General features: G+C 45.5%; 1 protein-coding gene across 3 annotated transcripts in view; it reads left to right on the forward strand.

Annotated features, from left to right (window-relative positions):
* Positions 1 to 23,998, forward strand: part of LOC125705280 (limbin-like) — a 50,050-nt gene that overhangs the window by 5,296 nt on the left and 20,756 nt on the right. For 2 of the 3 annotated variants that reach the window (XM_048971753.1, XM_048971751.1), the window contains 9 exons: positions 387 to 576; positions 2,036 to 2,136; positions 2,259 to 2,324; positions 3,536 to 3,661; positions 6,511 to 6,662; positions 11,392 to 11,716; positions 14,606 to 14,845; positions 15,514 to 15,689; positions 18,209 to 18,368. In XM_048971753.1, the coding sequence (XP_048827710.1) occupies positions 387 to 576; positions 2,036 to 2,136; positions 2,259 to 2,324; positions 3,536 to 3,661; positions 6,511 to 6,662; positions 11,392 to 11,716; positions 14,606 to 14,845; positions 15,514 to 15,689; positions 18,209 to 18,368 (1,536 nt within the window). The remainder of the gene's footprint in view (positions 1 to 386; positions 577 to 2,035; positions 2,137 to 2,258; positions 2,325 to 3,535; positions 3,662 to 6,510; positions 6,663 to 11,391; positions 11,717 to 14,605; positions 14,846 to 15,513; positions 15,690 to 18,208; positions 18,369 to 23,998) is intronic. The other variant, XM_048971752.1, reaches the window with a different exon arrangement.

A 23,998-nucleotide genomic window follows, 5' to 3' on the forward strand; every position in this document is an offset into this window, starting at 1 on the left:
TAGAGCTCTGTTTTTTCATGTAAAATTTTTATGTGTTTCTCTTACCAGACCTCAAAATGAATCATAATTTGTTACCACAGATCACAGAAATACATTTAGAATTGAAAAGGCAACTTTAAATTTGAGCATAAGTAATAAAGCCTTTGTTATATGGTATTGCTAATTATTCATTTTATGATTATTCATTTATGGCACACTTAAGACATTGTTTGATGTATCTGGTATTTTACACGTCGATACTGATTAGAACTGCAACATCCAATTATTCCCTTTGCCCATATTTTTTAGCAGAGAGGAAAAAGTCTCTTTCTTAAATTTGTTCTTCCCAGAGCCTGTGTGTGATCCGAGTGAGCAGGCCGGTCTGTATTGTGCTGTCTTCCCTGGAGCAGGTGGAAGTTGGTCTGGAGTTCCCCCGGGTGACCATCTACCTGCTGATTAACAACACAGGCACGCCCGCCGGCGCCCACCTCACCCAGCTCAGCGTCCGAGACACCGTGTCCGGCCTGTCACTCCTGGAAAACCATGGCAAAGTGCTGGAGAAGGGCTTCTTGACTTTTGCTGAGGATTCCCTATCGGGTATAGAATACCACTCCGATACTAAGGCAGTGTGACATAGACAGTACTGCATACATGTCAGAAACACGCAAACAGACCTTCCTTCCATCCATTTTCCAAACCGCTTATCCTACTGGGTCGCAGGAGGTCCGGAGCCTATCCCGGAAGCAATGGGCACGAGGCTGGGAACAACCCAGGATGAGGGGCCAGCCCATTGCAGGGCACACTCACACACCATGCACTCTCACATGCATTCCTACGGGCAATTTAGCAAGTCCAATTAGACTCAGCATGTTTTTAGACTGTGGGGGGAAACCAGAGTACCCGGAGGAAACCCCACGACGACATGGGGAGAACATGCAAACTCCACACACATGATACCCAGGGAGAGACTCGAACCCGGGTCCCAGAGGTGTGAGGCAACAGTGCTAACCACTGCACCACCATGCCGCCCCGACCTTCCTTCCACAAAGTGGTATTTTTGAGGCACACAAGCAACAAAACAACTAAACAAACGTTGTATTACTGTTCAATTTAATCTTTTAAGTTTCTAGGAGGTTGACACCATCAGAATATCAAGTAAATCAGACACATGCATCCATGTCTTATTTTGGTCCTACACCTGCAGACAGCTGAATCATTCTTCTGTACGCTTCCACTATTCTCTACTCTGCTAAGAATAACATTCTCAAAGGGTATGATGTATTAAACTTCCATCCATCCATTTTCCAAACCGCTTATCCTACTGGGTCGTGGGGGGGGCAGAGCCTATCCCGGAAGCAATGGGCACGAGGCAGGGAACAACCCAGGATGGGGGGCCAGCCCATCGCAAGGCACACTCACACACCATTCACTCACACATGCACTCCCACGGGCAATTTAGCAAGTCCAATTAGCCTCAGCATGTTTTTGGACTGTGGGGGGAAACTCGAGTACCCGGAGGAAACCCATGACGACATGGGGAGAACATGCAAACTCCACACACATGTATCCCAGGCGAAGACTTTAACCCAGGTCCCAGAGGTGTGAGACAATAGTGCTAACCACTGCACCACCATGCCACCCCTTGCACTAAACTTGATATTGTTAATTAGTGACATTTCCTCTGAGGATCATAGCTAACATTCAGATGTTCAGCTATTTATGTTCCAGTTTATTTATTCAGTATTTATCTAGCTGCATCAGTTTGTGTGCGGATCAAATTTTTAGTTGCGTGGCCAATACCTGGTTTATTAATTTTCAATGCAGACATGCAGCCATATCTCACAGAAACATCAAACAGCTCTTCCCAGCATGCCCTGCTGCTTGCAGGAAGTGGATCTGATATTGCACTAATTCTTAACCTTTTCAAATCTGCTTGGCACTCTGGAGCTATTTACGGGTTGTGCGCTCTGGAATATTATTTTTATATTATAATAAAAAGATTATTTGATTTTAAAAAGTATTTGCTTGAGGTTGTTATTATTCTTATTTTTTGCAGCTGGTTTTCACTACTCACTGAATTACAGCGCCATCATCAGGGCCCACAGAGATGAGATCCTGGAACTGCCTGCCTACCTGACGTTTTCCAACGCCTCTCAGGTAAACCCCAATGTCATGACCTTCCCTATGAGTGCTTTCCAAACAGGACTTGAAATCTGATAAGTGAATTTGTGGTTTTGCCTTCCTGTGTCCAACAGCATGTTCCCATGTTTCATTTCTAGAATGATATCAACTTGTTTGGTCCTGTGGTTGCCAATCTTACAATTAGGATCAATTCTACTGAGAAGGTAAATTCCCAAATTTACCATGTTTCCATCATTTTTGGTTGCAGTTTGCTAATTTAATTAGCAGTTTTCTGTGCTTGTTTAAGAATTCTTAATCGAGAACCACTATAATGCAAAAATTCTTTGGCTTGCTGTAGCTTACGACAGGGGTGGGCAGTGTTATCCAGACAGGCCCATTGGGTACGTGGGTTTTCACTGCAACTCCATAATAAGATTACTAATTAGAGGACTGATTGGCTGAAGCGTCATCACACCTGGGTTTACACAGCTGACCTAAAGGTTACCCCAAAAACCCACATACACCCTGGCCCTTTGTGGATAAGATAGTCCATCCCTAGCTTAAGCTTAACCATAAACTTTAGCAAAAGATTGTAAGCATATAATGCATTCTGTACACCAGGGGGCAGTCTTAGGCTACTTTTTTTCTTAGTACTTCGAAACATTGTTTTGCATGTTGTACACTTGGGCACATTGCTATTCTGAGGAAAGGATTAGAGTAGACCCATGAAGCATAGCTATTATTTAAAAATATTCACCTGTTTTGTAGTTTTTCATTTAACATTACTGAATTGAATGCATGAAATAAATGTGTTTTCCGATTCAGGACACAACGTGCCAGTTAGCTGTTTGATTCTAGTACACCCTGGCTGCCTCTGAGGAGCCCTTACGGTGTACCGTATCTCATCGTTAGTCTGAAGCGGCCATCTGATTTTCTGATTCATATTCTGCATGGCATACATTTTAACTTATTTATCTAACCTCCCCTTCTGAAGTGGTGGATTTTTCAGAGCAAATCCTTTTTTCTTAAAGCTTTTTGATGCTAGTTCAGGTTTTTTTGGCCCAGAATTCATAGCGTTTGAACTCAGTTGATGGCTTTTGAGACGAAAGGTATTTAAATAATCATTTTCCTCTTCCAAACACTGTTGGAGTGAGATTAGAGGATGTCTGAATCCCCCTCTTCTCTCAGAAGGGACTCGTCTGTGGTGTGAGGGGTGTGTTGTCTTCTCTGTATGAATTGTGGCACAGAGTAGGCCAGTGGTATTTATTTCAGTAAATGCCCTGACATTTGCATGTGTTCCAGTCCGGTCCATGACAAGGCTGAATCTAGAAAGCTGCCACAGTGAACTCCTCAGCTAGCTGCTTTGGGATTATTCACGCTTTCGGTTAAAATGATTTCGACGTGACTTCTTTCCCTGTCACCTTCATTTTCTCAGGTATACCCAAACCACGGCATCCACTTTGCCGGTTTTCTGGGCTCCTTCACGTCGGTGGTGTTTCTGGGCCTTCTCCTCATCCACAGGCTGTACACTGTTGCCCGGAGGAACACGCTGCAGCAACGGGTAATCCCATCAGGGGGCGCCGTGTTGGGAAGCTCCGCTGCACTTCTTTGTGACAGCAATGGCTGAACTGCAATGAAAAGGTACAAATTAGACATGCATTACTAAGGGCGGCTGGAGGCAGGAGGGAGTCTTTGGAGATAACGACCCTCTCCTTTCCCCCCATGACTCTGACATAGAAACACTATCAGATATTACAGAAAAAGTTAGACAATTTGTAGAAATGTTTGAGTAAGCAGCTGTCCAGCTGAAGTTAAGCAGTTTTGGGCCTGGCCAGTACTTGGATGGGAGACCAACTCGGGAAACTGGTTTGCTGCTGGAAGAAGAGCTGGTGGCCAACAGGGTAGCCCAGTGCCCTAGTGCAGTGATGGGGACACTGTGCTGTAGAAATACGGCCGTCCTTCAGATGAGGTCCTGACTCTAGGAGGTCATAAAAGATGCCTGGGGGTATTTCGGAAGAGTAGGGGTGATTCCCAATTCTCTGGCTAAAATTTCCCACTGTGGCCCTATCAGATCTGGCTTACTGATCATCTCATGCATCTTATTGGTAAATTCTGTGCTGCTCCTTCACCACCTTAGCTACTGTGTGGTGAGCATACTGGTGCAAATTTGGCAGCCGTTGATTCATCCAGGTGGGTGAAAAACAGTGGGGGTGGTTGAAGTGACACCCTACTGATTCTGTAAATTGCTTTGCTTTTGAAAAGCACTATATAAACGTGGCCTTCCTTCCTTTATTTATTTGATATGTAAAATCTATATGCATAATCTTATTATGTGGGCATAGTATGTAGTACTTTTGCTTTCAGTAAAGCTGTTTGGAGGTTCATCCACTAGAAAGAAATATTCTATTCTCTGGAAAAATGTTCTGCCTCAATATTGCTGACTCTTTATTAGCTTTGCGAGTATTTGCATACAGTACACTGATAGAACCAACAAAAATATAATGAAAAGTAGGTAATGAGACAATGGGGGATAAACATATCAGAAGCCAGTATTAGTGTTTACTGCTGCACGGAGCAGTTGGCTTTTCAATGAACAATCTTTCCTCACTCCAGAATCTCTTTTGTCAGAAAAAATAGAAGAGGGATGGTTGAGTTTAATGGCTTCTTAATTTCTATAAGTTTTAAAAATGAAATGCAAGGTTGTAAGCAAATTCTGTACGTTCAGCCTGTTAATGCAACATTGACATATCGTGTTTCGTTCCCAGCTACTTGACAAATTGCCATGCCCTTGATGCAGGCAGCCACTTAGCTATGTTAGCCTATGTGAACTTTGCTGTTGCACATACTGTATGTTGGCCGGCTGCTTGAATGTCTTGGTTGGCTTTCTTTCAGTGAAATCTCTGGGCTCACGTGTGCTGTAGTTGAAGTGAGCCTTGAGCTTTAGCACTTGAAGGTAATAAATTGAGTATTTTTATGTTTCACTGTCCGATGTGTTGGAATTTTAATTGCAATTTTTCACCAAAGTGAAGACTGGCTGTGTCGGCACCCATATTAATGATGTATATTCTTTGTGTAATAGAGAAACCTGAGGGGAAAACGTCAATATCCTTTCTAACATGTAACTTGAGTTGAAATTGAGCTGAACAGATAAGCCATTCATTTAATTTCCAGGGATGACAGATTCATCTGTTTTTACCTCCATTTTGGCAGCGTTGGGTGTTTAAATAGAAGTGTGACTGACTCCATTTGTGGCTGTTTTCACAGAGTGTTAACACTGAATTTCCCTTGTAGTAGGGCTGGAGGGTGTGGCAAAATATTTCAATATGATCATTTTTTTTAACATCAGCCAATATGGACCAGTGTTTCCCCTACAATTATATTGGGGGGGGGGGGGGCCGCCCCTTCTCCCAACGGCACCACCTGCCCCAAAGAAGGTCAAGTTAATTTTATTTCATTGTATTTTCTAGCGCCAGGTCACAGAAGTCATTTAAGGTTACCTTTCCTATAGAACAGGTCTATACATTGCACTTTTATTAAACAAACCAAATAGCCTTGTGTTATTTATTTTATTTAAGCAACAACTTGTCATTTTTGTCTCTACGTGGTCGTGCATTTACAATTCTCCTCTGCTCTCTGTATCGCGCATGGCAGAGGTCTGCCCTGATGCACATAGGTGAGCACACTCCCACCAGCGGACAGTGAGCGCGTGTCGGAAAATATGTGGTGTCAACCACCTGAAAAGCAGACAAAAATATCTGCGTTTTTTTAAATGCTCCCAGGGTGGTGAATAAAAAAAAATGTTCTGATGTTTAGTTCAGTTGTTATATTGACTGCTGTCATTAAAAGAAACATATGAACACCATGAATCCTGTCGGTGTCCCCCCCCCGTCCCCCTCAAAGCTGTAAACCTAGGGGAAACGCTGCTCACAATTATCACAATATATTTCAAGTTGTAATTTTTTTTACTGCCCCTTCGAGTCTGATGGTCAGACATCGTTCACTTGGGTCCCTTGCGTTCGTGATGTGCGAGAGCACAGCCAATTTATACAGAGGGGCCAACCGTATCATAAGCCAATGATATGTTTTGAGTCGGTGAGTGGCAGTGGAGGGTGATCTCTCAGGGCCAATCAGCTTTCAGCTAGAGCCAGTGGCCCTATCGCTGCGCCCGTGTATGTGCCTTTCGATAAGCTCTCCCACTGATAAGCGGAGCTATGAAGGTGCCCATGTGATCAGGTGGATAAGGGGCTGCAGCATAAGTGGTAAGGCTGTAGGGCATTTTCCTTCACCACCTGTCTCTGTTGAGCCTGTTTGTGTAGCTGAACTAAAGATGTTTCCTGTGTCTCTGCTTCTGTGACTAGCTGTGTAATCTTATTGTGTTGTTTCTTTTTTTAATGTTTTGGGTTCTCACAGAGAAGGGCAGGAGTTCTGAACGGCGACCCAGATCCAGAGTATGCCGTTTGCAACATCAGTGAGACTGCCAAGGAGGAGGCGGCCTTTGAGGACAAGATAGTGGACATCATGGTACTGGAGGATCCCCAGAATATGCGCCAAGCCCTGGAGAAGTGAGTTGGTGGCCTGGACCTGGCAGGTTTTTATAATGGCACCTTCAGGTTCCCCTGCTGTGGTTCCCCTGCAGGTGGCCATGATGAATGTTTCTAAGAAAATTTCATTATGTACATTAGATCTCACGTTTTGTTATCATAAGTTGTAATGTGAGAACCAGTAGAAATCAGTCAGGCAGGATGGGAGGATGCCAACCAGGGGGTGTAGGGCAGCAACATCTGGGAAAGCCTTATGTAACTCTCCATAGTGTCACTACTATGTTATTAAACACGAGCTGTTCAAAATGAATTGACTGCACATAAACCGTGTTTATTTTTTTACGTGAGGTGCATCCAGCTTAATTTTGAAGCTATTCTTGCTGCCAGTGCTGAAACGACTCCCCTCTGATGTGAAGGCAGTGTTACTTCTGCCCTGACCTGTGGGCTTAATTAACGTTTGCAGGCAGTCTGCTTGCTTCCGAGTCACGACCTTGCAAATGGCGATCCTACCCTCCCTCCCTTTTCCTGGTGGTTCTCCTTGGTTCTGCCAAAAGCAAAATTATTCAAGGACTGATAGTTGGGCGACTCACCCCCAGAGTGAGGTTGACTTCCTCTCCTCTCTCTTGGATAATTACCATCATTACGCTCGTCTCCCACAGGGACATGTTCCCCCTTTTCTTGCTTGGGTCCTCGGGCTCGGAGGCATGGAACATACGGGAGCGTACAAGAAGTGCTTTCCTTTCCGGCTCTGTGTGTGTGTCAGCCTTGCTGGCTGAAGAAGAGGGGGCTTGGGAGGCAGACTGAAGGGGTGAGGGAGGAGGACAGGGAGGGGCGAGGGAGGCAGACGCAAGGTGGACAGGAAAGCGTGGGAAGAGACAGGAAGAGGTGTGGGAGATGGATAGGAAGGGGCGAGGGAGACGGATGAGAAGGCGCATGGGAGGCGGACAGGAAGGGGCGAGGGAGGCAGATGGGAGGTGGACAGGAAGGCGTGGGAGGAGACAAGATGGGGTGTGGGAGGTGGACGGGAGGTGGACAGGAAGGCATGGGAGGAGACAGGAAGGGGTGTGGGAGGTGGATGGAAGGTGAACAGGAAGGGGTGTGGGAGGTGGATAGGAAGGGGCGAGGGAGGCGGATGAGAAGGCGCATGGGAGGTGGACAGGAAGGGGCGAGGGAGGAGGACATGGAGGGGCGAGGGAGGCAGATGGGAGGTGGACAGGAAGGCGTGGGAGGAGACAGAAAGGGGTGTGGGAGGTGGACGGGAGGTGGACAGAAAGGGGTGTGGGAGGTGAACGAGAGGTGGACAGGAAGGGGTGTGGGAGGCGGACGGGAGGCGGACAGGAAGGGGTGTGGGAGGCAGATGGGAGGTGGACAGGAAGGGGTGTGGGAGGTGGACGGGAGGCGGACAGAAAGGGGTGTGGGAGGTGGACAGGGAGGGGTGTATTAGGTGGACTGGAGGCGGACAGGAAGGGGTGTGGGAGGTGGACAGGGAGGGGTGTATTAGGTGGACTGGAGGTGGACAGGAAGGGGTGTGGGAGGTGGACGAGAGGCGGACAGAAAGGGGTGTGGGAGGCAGATGGGAGGCGGACAGAAAGGGGTGTGGGAGGTGGACAGGGAGGGGTGTATTAGGTGGACGGGAGGTGGACAGAAAGGGGTGTGGGAGGTGAACGAGAGGTGGACAGGAAGGGGTGTGGGAGGCAGATGGGAGGTGGACAGGAAGGGGTGTGGGAGGTGGACGGGAGGCGGACAGAAAGGGGTGTGGGAGGTGGACAGGGAGGGGTGTATTAGGTGGACGGGAGGTGGACAGAAAGGGGTGTGGGAGGTGAACGAGAGGTGGACAGGAAGGGGTGTGGGAGGCAGATGGGAGGTGGACAGGAAGGGGTGTGGGAGGTGGACGGGAGGCGGACAGAAAGGGGTGTGGGAGGTGGACTGGAGGAGCATGGGAGGCGGATGGGAAGGGGCATAAACTACCCCCATAGTTACATAATAATATTGAAGAAAAACATTTCTTAAAATGAACTGAAGTGTTTTAGAAATAATAAAGGTAGTTTAATTAAAATAATTTTTAAAAACGATGCATCGATTTAAAATATTGATGTCGACGCATTTTCAGTCTCCTGGTTCCAAGAGCCCTAGATAGGACACATTATGATGTTGTTATTGCGCATCAGGCTTAGACAAAGACCTGGCAAAATGAAGACTGTAAATTAGGTGTCAGTGTGTGAGTCATTGGTGACTCAGAGGGAAGCACTGTTGAGTCTCAGCTCCAGGGCAGGGAGTTTGAATCCCACCCCGGCTCTCTGTGTGCCGTTTACATGTTTGCCCCGTGGCATGCTGGTCTGCTCCCGCTGGCCGAAGCCATGCAGTTTGGGTAACTGCCATCTCTAGCCACACTGGATGATATATAATGAGTCTGTTATGTATTGGCATCCCATCCCTGGTGTACCCCAGCCTCAGGGTCCAGCCCCCCTCCCCCACGACCCTGAGTAGGATAAGCGGTTGGAAGACTGATGGACGGTTAGATAAACCCTCATACTTCACCCTGAGCTGCCAGTAGCTGCTCCTGCAGGTGGGGGACGGCCGTTCATCCATGTCTCAACAGGCAGCAGATCGCCTTCAGAGGCTCGAGATGAATGGCCGTGAGATGTCATCCTTCTCTCTTTTATTCTTTAGAAAGGGTCCACAGCTCGCTCTCCCTAGGCAGTAAAATGTTTTCCACTCTCACTCTCCTTCGCTCATGCCCCCTCTCTTTGTCCCTCCCCCCTCCCTCCTTTCCCCATCCACATTCAAATTCAGTCCGAAATGAGTTTCCCTGGCAGGAAAAAACAAACTAATCAATTAGAATGACAAAGATGTAGATGTGAAGATGTAGATAAGAGAGGATCGCAGTTCTTTCCTTTGTAATATTCCTGCTCTCTCTTCCTCTCTCTCCCTCTCTCTTTCTCATTTTATTCACCAAAAGCATAATGATAGGGAGTCAGACATGCATTGGTATTGCCCTACCTGCTCTTGGAGGTTACGAGCTTTAGTCACCCCCCCCCCCCCCCATAAGGGTAACATTTCAAGGATTGTTTTTCTTCCTGCCTTCTGACTAACTGGACCATGTGGAGTGCATTTTAATTTCGCCTATGATGCAAGAGAAGGATGATATTCGACAAGAAAAGTACATCACAAATCACGCCATGTGGATAGTTTCAAGCATTGCATTTGACTTTTATGATGCCAGGTTAAAGTAATTACATTGGAACCTGTAAAACCAAAACTATAGGTAGATGATTTAAGTAAAACCGGATGGTTTCTGCTGGGTGAGTGTTGCGGATGGGGATCCGCGGCCCAGGAGAACGCATCAAAACGCAAAGATTCAAAGCTGATTTTTTTTCTGTTTGATTCTCAGATTTAGGCTATTCAGGCCCCAGGGAAATTGCTTGGAAACCAATAATGAATAATTAGGGAGGTGACATCATGGCTGACTGTTCTTTGCCAGCGGAGGTCAGGCAGACATGCGGGAGTGTGGTGAGGTTTAGCTTCTGCCAGCATTAGCTATTGGCCCAGGCGTAGAGAGCAGGAAGTAGGACACCTGGGGTAATCAGCTGGCGAGTCTTTGTAGTAATGTTAACTCTGCTGCCTCAAGTTGGAGATGGTCCTGAACGAATCCTGCTGAATGGAGAGGCCTTTTCTGTTGACATTTGCGTTTGCATGGAGCCCGATGGAGGAGCTGTGAAGGGTGGGAGGAAACAGAGAGGTCAACGAGGTGTAGCGGTGAGATTGACTTTTGGATGAGGTGTAGCTAAGGTTGGGGGTGGGGTGGGTAGAGAGTGATGGCCTGCCTCTCAGCCACACGCCCCCCTGATGCCTTCCACCCAGTGGTCACTTTTTATTCCAGTGCTCATGCTTTTCATCCACATTTTCCTGTGCTTATTTTTGAACAGATTTTCCATGTGACTCACCGGTTATAAATGGGCTCAGTTCTGCCTGTTCAGACTGACCCAGGACGCCCTCCAACATGGTACTAAGTCACGCAGCCGATTGGGCTTTTGTTCTGTGACAGCCTGGTAGGAGCATGGTGCTGTATGCTGCGGTTGCCGTGGATGCAAATGAGGACTCATGCAGCTACTTTTGGCTCAGCCATTCTGATGTGTAGTATTGCACCCCCCCCCCCTGCTGCCAGGCTGAAATGCAGTGGGTTTGTTCAAGGCTCTGGGATTGTGTTTGTTTGTTTGTGGATCTGAGGGGCTGGAGCTCTCTTAACCCCATGGAGCTGGATAACTCTAAAGGACACACTTTTGTGAGCTTGGTGTCAAAGTGGAAATGAGACTCAAGGTGAGCTGCCAGTGTCTGCCTGCAGGGGTCACTGTGTTTCAATCGCACATAATGGGCTGCAACAAACTTTGAGGGCTTTCATTTGTTTGTTTGTTTATCTTTCCTTTTTTTAGACCTATAAAAATCTACCACCACGTTTTGTTGTGTAAAAGCATTGTTTGAGCATTAAAGCTAGTTGTGTTTTTGAACTGATGTTTGGGCCATTCAGCTGCTGAATGTCTGGGTGTGTTTCACTGAGCAGCTGGGAGTCTGCACCTGAATATCTGAGTGTATATAGCCTTTTTCCGATTCTGTTTAACTTTATTTTTGCAGCTATCCGTTTGATACTTGTGTGGGTCGCGTGCATGTTGTGCATTGTGTATTGCAGGGTAGCCGGTGTAGCTACATGCACCCTTTCTTCCCCACCTGACTCCCCCTTGTGTTCACCCCACAGTTTGCACATGTCTGATCTGCTGCGAGCGGCGGCCGGCCTGGAGAGCAGCCGAGTGCAGATCCACAAAGACCTGGCAGCGGCGTTGCTGCGAGGCCCCCGCCTGCAGGGACAGCTGTCTGCCCAGGCCGAGGGCCGGCTACTGGGCGTGCTGCACGGGCAGCTGATGGGCATGGAGGGCAAGCTGAAGGAGGAGCACGTGGCACGAGTGGCGGCGCTGGCGGCCCAGTGCGGCCTGGAGACGCGCGAGGAGATGGAGGCTGAGCACCGGAGGCAGGCCGCCCAGAAGGCCCTAGCTGAGCGCCTCTTACAGCAGGCTCCACGGCAGGTGACGTGTCCCCACCTCTTCCCCATAGCTTCCTGCAGTCCAGGGCTCACCTCACCTACTTGACCATTTTATAAATGCTAGGGCATCGTGGGTATTTAGCTCAAAGGTTAAGCAGTGGAGGCCCTCTCGGGATCTGAATTGGCAACCTTCCGTTTGCAAACATATGACCATGCGACCACCTGTAGTCTCACTTCCGAAATCTTTAGCGTTTAGAATCACAGTCTCGCATGAGCCCTGTGACCCTGCCAGCTGTTTGACACAAGCCCTCCACAGTGGAGGTTTGCTAATGTGAGTGGTATGTACTTATGCTCTGTGGTGTACAGCAATAACAAAGTACATCTTACATTATAACTGCATAGTTCTTGCTTTTACCCCAGTAGTTTTAATAATCCAGTTATATTGCTGGATATTTGTAGTTAATTGCCTCGTATTGAGATGTTGTTGTAGGATGTCCTCAGGACTTGAACCAGCATACTTCAGGCTAAGAATTTAACCAATTATTTTAAAATTTAAATTCTGTGAATGTAAACACTATTTTGCATTTGAAATAGAGGAGACAGATACCTGGCACGGTTCTCCATACACACATCAGCCATATCAGTACCTGACGCAGTGATGCATAGGGCCCCCTGGTGATGTCACATCTTAATTGGGGACTGGAAGGTGGACGTTCCTGGGCGTCCCATCGGTGACTGTCTGAGACACCTAGGCGAGCTGCCACCTTCCAGGCTGCTCGTTATCTCTCAGTGCCAATCTAATTGACAGTGTTTGTTTGGAGGCTCAGCCCCGATGCCTGTTAATTAAAAATCTTGGGGTTGCGCACAGTCACTCACAAAGGGCAGCTTTTAATGCGGCGCGTAGCGGCCCAGCGGTGAACGTTACTCATGGTGTCCGGTCTCGGGAAACGTGGCCATCAGTCAGAGGGATTCTGGAATGTGTCACAGGTGCTGTAGAGGGATTCTACAGCGAAGAACTGCGTTTGCCTGTACTGGGGGTCACATGGTATTTTGAAATTAACGAATCGTGACAATGGGATGCTGGTTATCCATCATTTTAATTAATTTTTCAATTTCCTTTTTTCTAGAAATGGTTTAAACCCTTTAAGTCCGTGTCGCGACCGGGCAGCAGTCTGAGCCGTGCCCAGTCCCCCCGCATCGGTATTCTGTGAGTGTTCCCTAAACGCCAGCCACGCTTGATAAAAATAGCCTTGGCCCCAAGCCCCCAGCCGCTTTGTTCGTGTGACAGCCGCTATGCGATGGCTGCAGGGGACAGGGGCCATGAGGAGACCGGAGCGGCCGGTCAGCTGTCGTGACCGGGCCCAGAGACTGGAGCCGTTGCCGTGGAGACTCCGCGCCGTATCGTCTCTCCCTAGGGAAGAGAACCTTAATGGAAACGCCTGTCGGGCAGTTTCTGCTTCAGAAGTGATGTTGGCTCTGGATGACTGTACATTTTAATGGAAGAGAAATTTGTTATCATTAATCACTTCAGTGCAATGGAAGATTTTACTACCCTAAGTCAGAAGGACATGCACTGTAGGCTTACATGGGGTGAGTGAACAAGGGAACAGATAGTGTAATAGGTAGAGGTCTAGCAGTAAAGGAAAATGTGGGAATAATGTAACAATGCAACACACAAAAAGCCGGTTTTCATGGGGTGGCTCAAAGTCAGCATGGACATCGACTGATGTAACTAATCGGTTCCCCAAACCCTTACATATGTCAAGTTTTACATGTTAGATTTAAACCACCACCACCCCCCCCGCATTCAACTGTCACCTGACAGCAAAAAATATACACTGGTAATATGTACTGAAGAACACAAATAAATTAAAAGATGAGTGAGATGATTGTAAATTTACTTTCAAAATATTTGTAAATCTTGAAGTGCTGCAGAGAAGTGGATCTCGGGGATTTTTTACATACATCTGGATCTACATGCCTGTAAATGTCACTATGTCGTTTTCCCAACTATTAACTGGAGAATTTGGTTCCCATGTCAAGCGGTTCCTTTATGCATCCTGCCTGAAGCACATCTCTAAGCGATTAAATGATCTGTTACTTTCATAGGTAGCAATATAACAATTTATATTAACAGCTCCCCAACCAGTTGTAATCGATTTTTTTCCAAGCTGGTTCTTTTTGAAGAACCTAAGTGACTACAATAATGGTCGGCACCTGTTCTTGATGGAGTGGAAATGCAGAAATCAGTGGAATTTCTGCCATCCGGGAAGCACTGGAGAGCAGACAAGTTTATAGATGGTATCTGAGTCTCACAGGTGCGGTGGGACTGAGCTGTTAATTGTCATGTCTTTTATTACATAAAATTCTGTCATCAACAGACATGGTGAGAAACTGAATGTATCCATTCATCTCATAATTAATGATGATTATTTATGTCCAGTAAATACTGATGTAAGAGTCAGTATGAACAGTTCCACAGTTTATGGGCTAATTTGATGGTCCTGATTAAAGTGGTGGTTTAGTAATTTGGGAGTTTTGTTGCAATTGGTAAAATCTCTTCATTGCACTTAAAGCCACTGAACCTGTTGTGAGTTACCCATGAGACCTGACTCTTACTGAACTGGCAGCCCTTAGACTACATTTTGCAGGGTGCTTGTCTGCTGTCCTCTGTAATCAGGCTCTGCGCTGCCCATCTGTCCCCTTGGCACTTTGTTGCCAGGCTGTTTGTCCTCTAGATGAATTACTAGCTAAGAGCTGCATGTACCTCATGCTGGGCTTTTCTTGCTGGGGCTGCCGCCCCCTCTTTACAGACTGAGAGTACATGTTCTCATTTTGGCATTTTGGCCTCTCCTGCTCCTTGCAGGCTGTAGGTGGCTGGTCTGCTTGTCGTGTGGTTTGTTTCCTCATTTTCCTGCTCTTTGGTCCACAGCTGGCCCTGGAATGCAGCATGCTGCTGGACAAGCTGCATGAGCTGGACCAGGACCGGCTCAGGAGGGGTCTGCTGGCCCGTCACGAGGAGGCCTCGGCCCGCGTTCAGAGGCAGGCCGTGGTGCAACGACGGGCCGAGCTGCACAAGATCTTCTCTGAGGAGCTGGAGGAGGCCACCCGGATGGGGGAGATGGACAGGGGTGTGGCCAATGGTCTTCTGCACACCTACTTCACCTGCCAGGTGGGATGATGCCCTGAGATCGCTCTTGCTAGAGCTAAGCACAAGCCTGTTTCTCAGTTGGACATGCAGTCCTCTGTTTCTGCAACTTGATTCACAAAGAAAACCTTTGAACAGTCAGCAACATAGCAAAGCTAAAAACAATTTAAATAATGTTTCGGTAACTACAGTGAGCATACACTCACTATTTGTCTGCCTGGTGCTCCGACAGGAGCTTCTGTAGTGTTATGGCTCTATAATGCTCTTTGTGTGACGTTTATGGCTACAGATTTTCTTTCTGTATCACTTAGTGCTAAAATGGCCTCTGAGTCATGCATCGATTCTTCTCCATGTGAATGGCATCTGCTTTTATTGCGTGTGAAGGCTAGACTGCCTGAGATTGTTTGATATGGACATCGAGATACTCTAATAATAACACAATCAATTAAAATCAGTTAAATGAATGAAAATTAATTTATCAATTCGTTTTATTAAATGTTACATTTTGCAAATGTAACCTTAGTTGCTGCACCTGCTTGTGAACAGGGATTACCAGAGATGCCGATGCATCGTATGATGCTTTTTAAATATCTCCTTTTATTGGTGCAAATCATTTTGTATGGCGTCGCTTCATGCTGACACACAGCCTTGAACTTGAAATCGAGTTGGATGGTGTGGTCACTGTCCTTCAGGATCAGCTGGAGGAAGTGCTAGATGTATTCCTGGCCAATCAGAGGAGCGTCCTCGGGGAGCGCCACGCCCAGAGACAGTTCCTTGTGCACAGCCTCCAGAGTCTGAAGAGTCTAATGTGCGAGGTGTTTGCCAAGACGTCAGCCCAGATGGAGAGCTGGTTCCGGGAACTGAGGAAGTGAGTGACCTGGTCTGTTTCGAGTCATAGTCAGTCTCCCCAAGGTTCCTCATGTTCTCAGCATGTTTGATTGAACGAGTGTCCAATAGTCCTTTGTCCTTATAGTACAAACACATCTATTCTTACTGCGAAATTCATTTGAGACAATTTGCCTGTGCTGTGAAGTTGTGGTTTTAAGAAATGTACAGCACTGCAGCGTGTCAGGATTAGAATGATATTTACATATAGTGTAAAGTGTAAAAATGTTGTTTTGAAATTTCATGTTTTCTAATCTAACGTTTTCACCATTTTATTGCGTTTGTTTTAGTAGCTGCTAGACATCAGTGCTTATGGACATATAATCTTGAACATACATGTGTAACTATTTTTATAGTCAAGCTGAAAGGGTGTGACTTACCCAGAATTAGATTTATTTTCTACAAGTGTAAAAAGTCTAGATATTGACAGCCATCCCTGCGTTATGGAAAAACCTTCATTAAGTTTCAAGACAGAGATACAAGTGACACATCTCCCTTCAGCTTAGCTCTACAAAGATCATTGTGTTGAGTAAACCATCTGCATACTTCTTGAGAATATGATCGCATTTTAAATAACAGAGATTTATAAAATGGCACTAAGCTGTTCACTTCAAGTCTCACCTGCTCCATATTCTTAATATTCTCAAACTGTGGGCTTCTCCCTGTTGTGTTAATTTTGGGATAAATTTGGATGCAGTGTAACCCAAAGCTTCCACGTTTTTATACTACGTTGGACTCCAAGGCTGACCTGTTTCATTATCCGTGTGGCTCAGAAAGCAGGTGTCCTGTACTGGTTGCTCCCGCCAGACTACTTAATGAAAGGCGACATCATGACTCCAATGTGTGGAAGATGGTGGACAACTGAAGGCTTCGACAGGGCATCTCCCTGCTGTCTGGGGATTAAATATTCACACACTTTTGAAGTTCAATGATTGCTATAGATCATTGGTCTGCACTTAGTTATTTTCTGTTCTTTTCATATGAATACAGGGATTCTGTTAAGACAAGCATGTTTGGAGTAGTTCAATAGCAATAGCAGATGTACTCTATCAACCTTAGAAAATCATTCTGCGAGAGAAGCATGGAATGTTTACTAACGAGCCATATCGCAGCTGCTCCAACTTCAGATCATGCTGTCATCCATAGGAAAATAACTGTCTGCCCAGTCAAGTTTGTTTCACTTTATCTGTTTATTTCACTTTATTGGTTCATTGGTTTATTGCCCCATCCTGTGTTGCTCCTTGCCTTGTGCCTGTATCCTCCAAGATAGGCTCTAGACCCCTCGCGACCCTGAATAAGATAAGCAGCTACAGAGAATGGAGGGACGGATGGTTTTTGTATTCGGGTCAAGCTGTGTGGTGGCCCAGTCAGTCCAGCCCCTGCTGAGTAGCAAAGCTCCCATGCTTTGCAGGACAGTGCAATATAGATGAGAAATAAAACTTCCCTCAGAATTCCTCCTTCTGCTGCAGCTTACCTGCCTGGAAACACAAACAGTAAAACAACCTTTTCGGGGTAACAGCTTGACCACCATCTCTGTTCACTGTCTCATTATCTCAAGTGGAGCTTGAAAGCGGTAACACTGCTGTTGCTAACCCATGATTCCCATATGGATTCTGCGGCCAGCAGAGAAATCGTATTGCTGTAAGGTCTTTGAACAAGGCCCATAATTCCAAAGTCTGCCCCGGGGTTCCAGATAAATGGCTGGCCCGGCTGTCTGACCCCAAACTGTACTCTCACCTGCGTATGTGTGTCACATGGAGAGCGGGAAGGGCTGCGTGGAAAATCAGTCTTTGTTGTATGACATCATGGCACTAATTAAAAGCAGTGCTTTCTGTTAAGCGACAAGGTGCACAGATTTGTAAAGTACCCTTTTTATTGTGTAAGCCTTTTGTTACGATGCAAAACATAGGAACGCGCTTACTTGCAAAGGCTATGCAGAGCGACGTAAAGGCGTATCTATATTTCATGATGATGATGATGATGATGATGAAAACAATAATAAACCATGATTAAGGGGCCTGGCGCAAGGGCCCACAGCCATGTGGTTATTCTGCTTGAGGCCAAGTTTGAAATGGTGCCTTTCCGATCACAGGCACAGAGACTTCGTAGGTTGCTGAGCCACAAATCACACCCAGCTCGTTGGCTGGAGATCTTGAGTTTGAATATGAGACAAAACGGACCAATATGGTGATGTCGTATGATGAAGAATGTGACTGGTTGATGAAATTAATCCCCCCACCCCCACTCTCCGTTAACCCAGGAGTACAATGAACTCCAGAAAATCAGGATATCCACATAAAAATCAAGGAATTTGTACTTACCCTTATTTGTACAAAATGCAAATGAAAGCATCTTTTCTTCTACCTACAAACACTGTAGTCAGAAGCAGCCTCAGTGTGGCACATTACTAAGATCGGTAACCCTGTGTGGAGCTGAACCTAGCTCTAAATCATCATGGCTGACCCTATCTCCACCCGTCTGCCCCCCCCCCCCCCCCCCCAGAAAGGCCTGTGTGGCTGAGGAGCAGTTGGAGCAGCTTCTGGAAAAGGCCAAGAAGGAACTTCTGCTGGTGAAACAGGGCCTGGATGAGGTTCTGACGCAAGAGCGCAGCTCTATGCACTGCGAGCTAGTGAAGAAGAGGAGGGGCCTCATCTCTGACAAGGTAGGTCTTTGGTCAGCAGAAACACGGGTGGGGGGGTCCCAACAGCTCTCTGCACCCACATTAGTCCTCCACCTTCTACTCAGTGACATGACTTTAGAGATCTGTTTAATCACATTGTTAAGCAGATTCATTAAAAATCCGTATATGTGAATATGCATCCATCTGTATAGCAACACTTAGGGTGCCTGGGGGCCTGTACCATGCAGCACAGGGTACTAGGTGGGGGGATTCTCTACATGGCATGCCAGTCGAGCACAGGGCACATGCACAAAATTATAGGTGCCAGTTAACCTAACCATGTGTGTTTGGACAGTGGGAGGAAACGTCCACAGCACAGGGAGACCATATGAACTCCACGTGCAAAGAGCCAGAGACAGGATCTGAAGTCTGAATGCTGATGCTGTGGCAGCCCTGTGTTTGATCATGCTGAATGAATTTCAGTGTATTTTACATCAGTATTCACGTCAGTGCAGTTCAGCGCAGTAAATGACTTTTCTCTAATGTATGTATAATTATCTCAAAATATCCGGTTTTTCACTCTGCCCGCTCCTATGAAGCATTTTAACATTCTGCTCAAAGCAAGCCATCAGAAGAGTGCTTTTAGTTATGCATTTGTTTTCCAAATGGTTTTCTTCCTTGAATACAAACCATTGTGTTTCAGTGTAGATGATTTCACTGAATGCATTTCATTGAAGTTAGTTCTGAGGATGGTTTCCTTTTTTCCTTCCAGAATGTAGCATTTCATTTTTGAATTTCAGTAAACCTTAAATATTACTTGAAAATTATGATATATTCTGTACATTCCCATTTATTTCCACACTACACACATACACAAACGCACGCATATATGCACACAAACACGCACACACTGTCTCTCTCTCCCACACACACACACACACACACACATATACACACTCAGAGACCTGTACTCATATTTTTGTGGGGACCGTCCATTAATTTCTATGGGCAAAAACCTAATCCCAACAATCACAACCTTAACCATAAGTAATCAAATAAAATACAAAACTTTTGGTATTTTTTTTTTTTTTTTTTTTTTATTGCTGAAACGTGAGCTTTACTGACCTCGCGAAATTTCCCATAAAGACCGGGATGTCGGTCTTTAAGATGCTTCGCCAGGTTTGACGTGCTACTTGACTTCGTCACCACAACTTTGTAGCACTGTTAGCACAGAGGCTTATCGACATCCTTAGCCTTTCCATGCTTGTCTGAAAAATACTTCCAAATGGCACTTTTGCATTTTTTTTTCACTTACGAAGTGCCTTCAGCTGCAGCATATGCCATGTTTCTCCAACTCGGTATGTGTGTGTTAACCAGCGCGAATGCAGCGGCTATTGTGAGGAGCAGAGGAGCTGCGTGAGTGTGTGCATGTGTGCACGCGCGCCTGCGCTGTAGTGGTGCTGTGTGAGGCGAAAACCGCACTATTGGTATCAATAATGGTGAAAATGAGTATCTGATGGATTTCTTTAGTGGAAACCAAGTTCCTTAAGCTTAAGCAGTTTATTAAGACAGAATGAAGATGTTACAGAAAGATGTTTCACACGGCCGGTTCAGTGTCTGTCTGTGTCAGACGGCCTTGGTGAGAGTAAATTGTATGAGAGGCAAAGAACATGATGAGCAAGGACAGAAATAAATATAAAAATAAGAAATATGAAAGCTATAAATGACTAATTAATGGACTAAATGAACATAATTAAATAACTACAAATTAAGTAGGGAAATCCCTCATATGTAATCAGATACTAATTTTTAATATGGATTAGTATCTGAGAATCTTTTTTTTTTGACAACCCCAGTGTCTCATTATTTTCTCCATTGTCAGCGATATCTTCCATTTCTGATCTTTCGCGGTACACTTTTAGTGGTGCAGCAGTGACAAAGGTCCCCCATTAAACAGTTCCCAGCTGCGCCAGTTTCCGAATGTTGTGTATTTAAACCGGTATTGCGGTATAAGTAATATTCATTTCATAACGATAATAAAAAACAGTTTCCGGTATGAACCAGTATACCAACCCAGCACTAGTTCCAGCCATTTATTGAGTAGTGGGTCGCAGAGGAAAATGCTGGATCCTGTGCCAGAGAGCAAGCAGGGGTACCCCGATGGAATGCTTACTTCGCAGGGCCTACAACTTACTGCTGTGTTATTGGTCAACGGCTCAGGAACACCAACCTGTATTAACCCCATAGAGCCAGAAGCACCTGTCTGGTGGTCCCACCATGCAAAAAGCAATTGCAGATCTTTGTTGGAAAGATCTGCTAACATACACAGCAGTCCCAAAGGTACCACTGGAAGTTCAAAGTGACCCCCGCAAGTCACCGATTAGTGATCTCCACTCAGTCCTCGTCTTGTCCTTTTCTTTCTGTTCTGTCCGTCTTACTGTTTTTATGTATTGCGAATTATTTAGGCTGTTTATCTTGTATTTTATTACAATATTTACATTGTTATTAATGGTCATGATGATGAGATTGAGTATGAAAATGACATTTTTGCTTTGGTGAGTTAAGTCTGCAAGAACTACTGATTTTAGGTTTTTTTTTAGATGGATTATTTTCTGTAGCATTCCATGTGCTTATGAAAGTCTATGTACTCATTCGCTGTGATTCCTCTCATGTGATTTTATTTAGTTCTCACTGAAGGAAAATGTTCAGGCTTCCTAATCAGCATGAAACCATATTCACACACACACACACACACACACACACACACACCTCTCCATATATTCCTATTTTCTGTCATTACTAGAATGCTTGAACGAGAATACTTGAACTTTTTGTCTGTCCGTCTGGTTCGTTCTGTACTTGTTCCCCCGGCAACAAATGGAAGCTTCCATTTGCCGCAAGTTCTGTGGTGATGGATGCAGGGAGGAAGGGATGATGTCCGAACAAATTGAAAATGGTGTTGCAGAAAGCTGCTTCTCAGTTAACCTTATTCACAGCAGTGGTCGAGTAATCATTTTTAGACTGCTTATTGTTGATGATGATTCAGCTTGCAAAGTAGGTTCTGCTTGGTTTGATTGAATCACAAATTGACATTTTTGCTTGCTTGGTGTATTCTTATGTCTGTCTAATTGACAGCATTCATCTTCAATTGTAGCATTCAAAACCAATGAGATACTCCAAAATGTATGTGCAAATTTTTACTTCAATCTTCTGTATATGGCAGAGGAAGGTTATAAATGTTTAATTACATCTTCATTATTTCTGTGTGTCATTTAGTAAATAAAAGCACGAAAAACCAAGAATTGGGCAAACCAAGAGGCGTCATAGACAGATCACACAAGATGAGCATTGTGAATGTGGGGCACCAGCAGGGGGCAGCAGAGGACCTCAGCTTTGGATTAGAGCAGAGGTTTTCAACTTCTTTTGAACCAGGGACCTCCAAATGAAAACGGAGCAAAGCTAGCTGCCCCCCTACCACAAATGTGTGATCACATAAATCACGGTGGATCGTGGGGGAAGCTTTAATACTTTTTTCCCGGGTGAGGGCTCACCATGAATATTGAATGTTAGTATTATGGAACCAGAGGGTTAGGTCTGTGAGGAGTAGAATAAACCATCATGAACTGATTCCAGAACCTGGATATTTCAATTTGTGTCCTGATGACACCCATTGCCATAGAAACCAGGGGCTGATAAATAAGGAAAGGTAGCTACAATATTAATTTCTATGTCCTATCATTTTTCACAGCAAATGGCTGTAAATTCGTCTGGTAATTTAGTCAAGGTGAATGGGGGGCTGTCAAGGTGGAGGGCACTGTAATGTTTGCAGTATTTGGGGGGTGGCCGTCACCTTCAGTTCTGTGTTTCCAGTGGAAACTGAATAGAGTAAGGAAGAGGGTCTGATGGGTGGATGAAGTAGGGTGGGCAAGGTGGTTACAGTCACCTTCGGAGCTCATATGTCTTATATGCAATGAGAGCATGGCTTTACCATAGAAGGGCAGTTTGGAGCGGCATTTCAAAACGGTGCACAAAAGCTAGGAGACCGAGTTCCCTGCTAAAACAACCATACGTCGCCGGAAAGTGCCAGAACTGAAAAGTCAGTCAGCAGCACGGCAGTCAATTTTTACCCAGCTGCATCTTCCCAGTGGCAGCGATCCCGCTAAGGTTGAGAAATATATTTATTTACACTTTTACAATTTGGAGAATTACCTGGATTTTCTGTGCACATGTTGACTATGTATGACGGCAATAGCTAGAGAGTAAAAGATTAATAGCTATGGCTCCCCATTGAACTGGTAGATCTCGGCACACTGGCCACTTGAAAAGTAGATCTTGGGGGTCTATCCCAAGCAGCAATGGGCTGGGGTCCAGCCTGCATCCATCACAAGGAATATAGTCACACACAATCACACACTAAAGGCAATGTCAATACACCACTTAGCCTAACTGCATCTCTTTGGACTGTAGCCCCTGACCATGGAGCCACCGTAAGGAATACATAAATAAAATCTGTTGCATCATCTGGCAGCCCAGTCACCTGTAGCTAAATGTGGCTACAGAGGTTATACTGCACCACCCCCCCTCCCCTCTACACGCTGCACCAGACAGTCGTTTTGTCTACGGTCATGACCTGTTGGAATTGATCCTGATTTATGTCTCCCTCCCGAGCTGAATGAATTATGAGCCGAATAGATGTGCACTGTTTAGATGTTAGATGCGCAAGTTTATAATACCAGATTTTTGGTTTCTGCACTAATACATAAAAAAAAAAATTACGGTAGGATCTTGTTCAAAGTCTACTTTGTGAACCAATAAAAACATTTGGGTCTTAATCTGCATGTAAGTCCATTTCCTACCTTCCTTTTAATTTGGGGGAGGCGTGTGACATTCATTCTCAAACTTGATAATATTTTCAGTGGATGCTGCTGGATTCCTTAGAAAAGGCAGCATTTCCATGAGGTCTTTGCCCAGACAGCCTCAATCTTAAAATGTAGTTTGTCCTGAGAGGTATTTAAATGATGGGGGTAATTACCAGAAGGAGGGGTTCTGAGAAAGGGCCATGAGTGTTCATGGCCAAATCCAGAGATACAGCAAAGCTGTGTAGATGTCAGTGGAGGCTTACCCCCCCCCCCCCCCCCCCCCAGCCCTAATTGCTCATACTTCCATTTTTTTGGTTGAATGAATAATGAAACGTGCTGCCCATTTCACATTTAGGTGTTCTTTTAAAGCCTTTGGTATTCGTCAGTATAACTGCTTCTGTCCCAAATGCTGTTGTGATTGCAAAATGAACCCAGATGAACCCAGTGAAAGCTCTGCATTGAACACCGATTGCTGCTTTCAGTACCCAGAAAGAACATGTCCCCCATCATCTGCTTTAAAAACAAGAAACACCTTGTTTCCACTTTTACTTCACTCTCTGAGACGGCCTTAGGCCTTTAATTGTTACCCCAGCAAAACTTCAGTATCTTTGCTCCAGCCTAAAATGTGGCTCCATCAGGCAATCAAGATCTTGATCGCCTTGATCATCAATTAACTTAATTAAAAAAGGAGCTAAGGGCTCAGGTTTCTTTGCGCTCATTAGGCCAAATTCATTTGTCAGGCGTCAAATGCGCCAGACATTCTAGGGATCCTCTGACTTGGATGACCCTGATTGTCAAACGTAATATAATATG

This window comes from Brienomyrus brachyistius, chromosome 12 (assembly GCF_023856365.1).
Source record: "Brienomyrus brachyistius isolate T26 chromosome 12, BBRACH_0.4, whole genome shotgun sequence".
Classification (NCBI taxonomy): Eukaryota; Metazoa; Chordata; class Actinopteri; order Osteoglossiformes; family Mormyridae; genus Brienomyrus; species Brienomyrus brachyistius.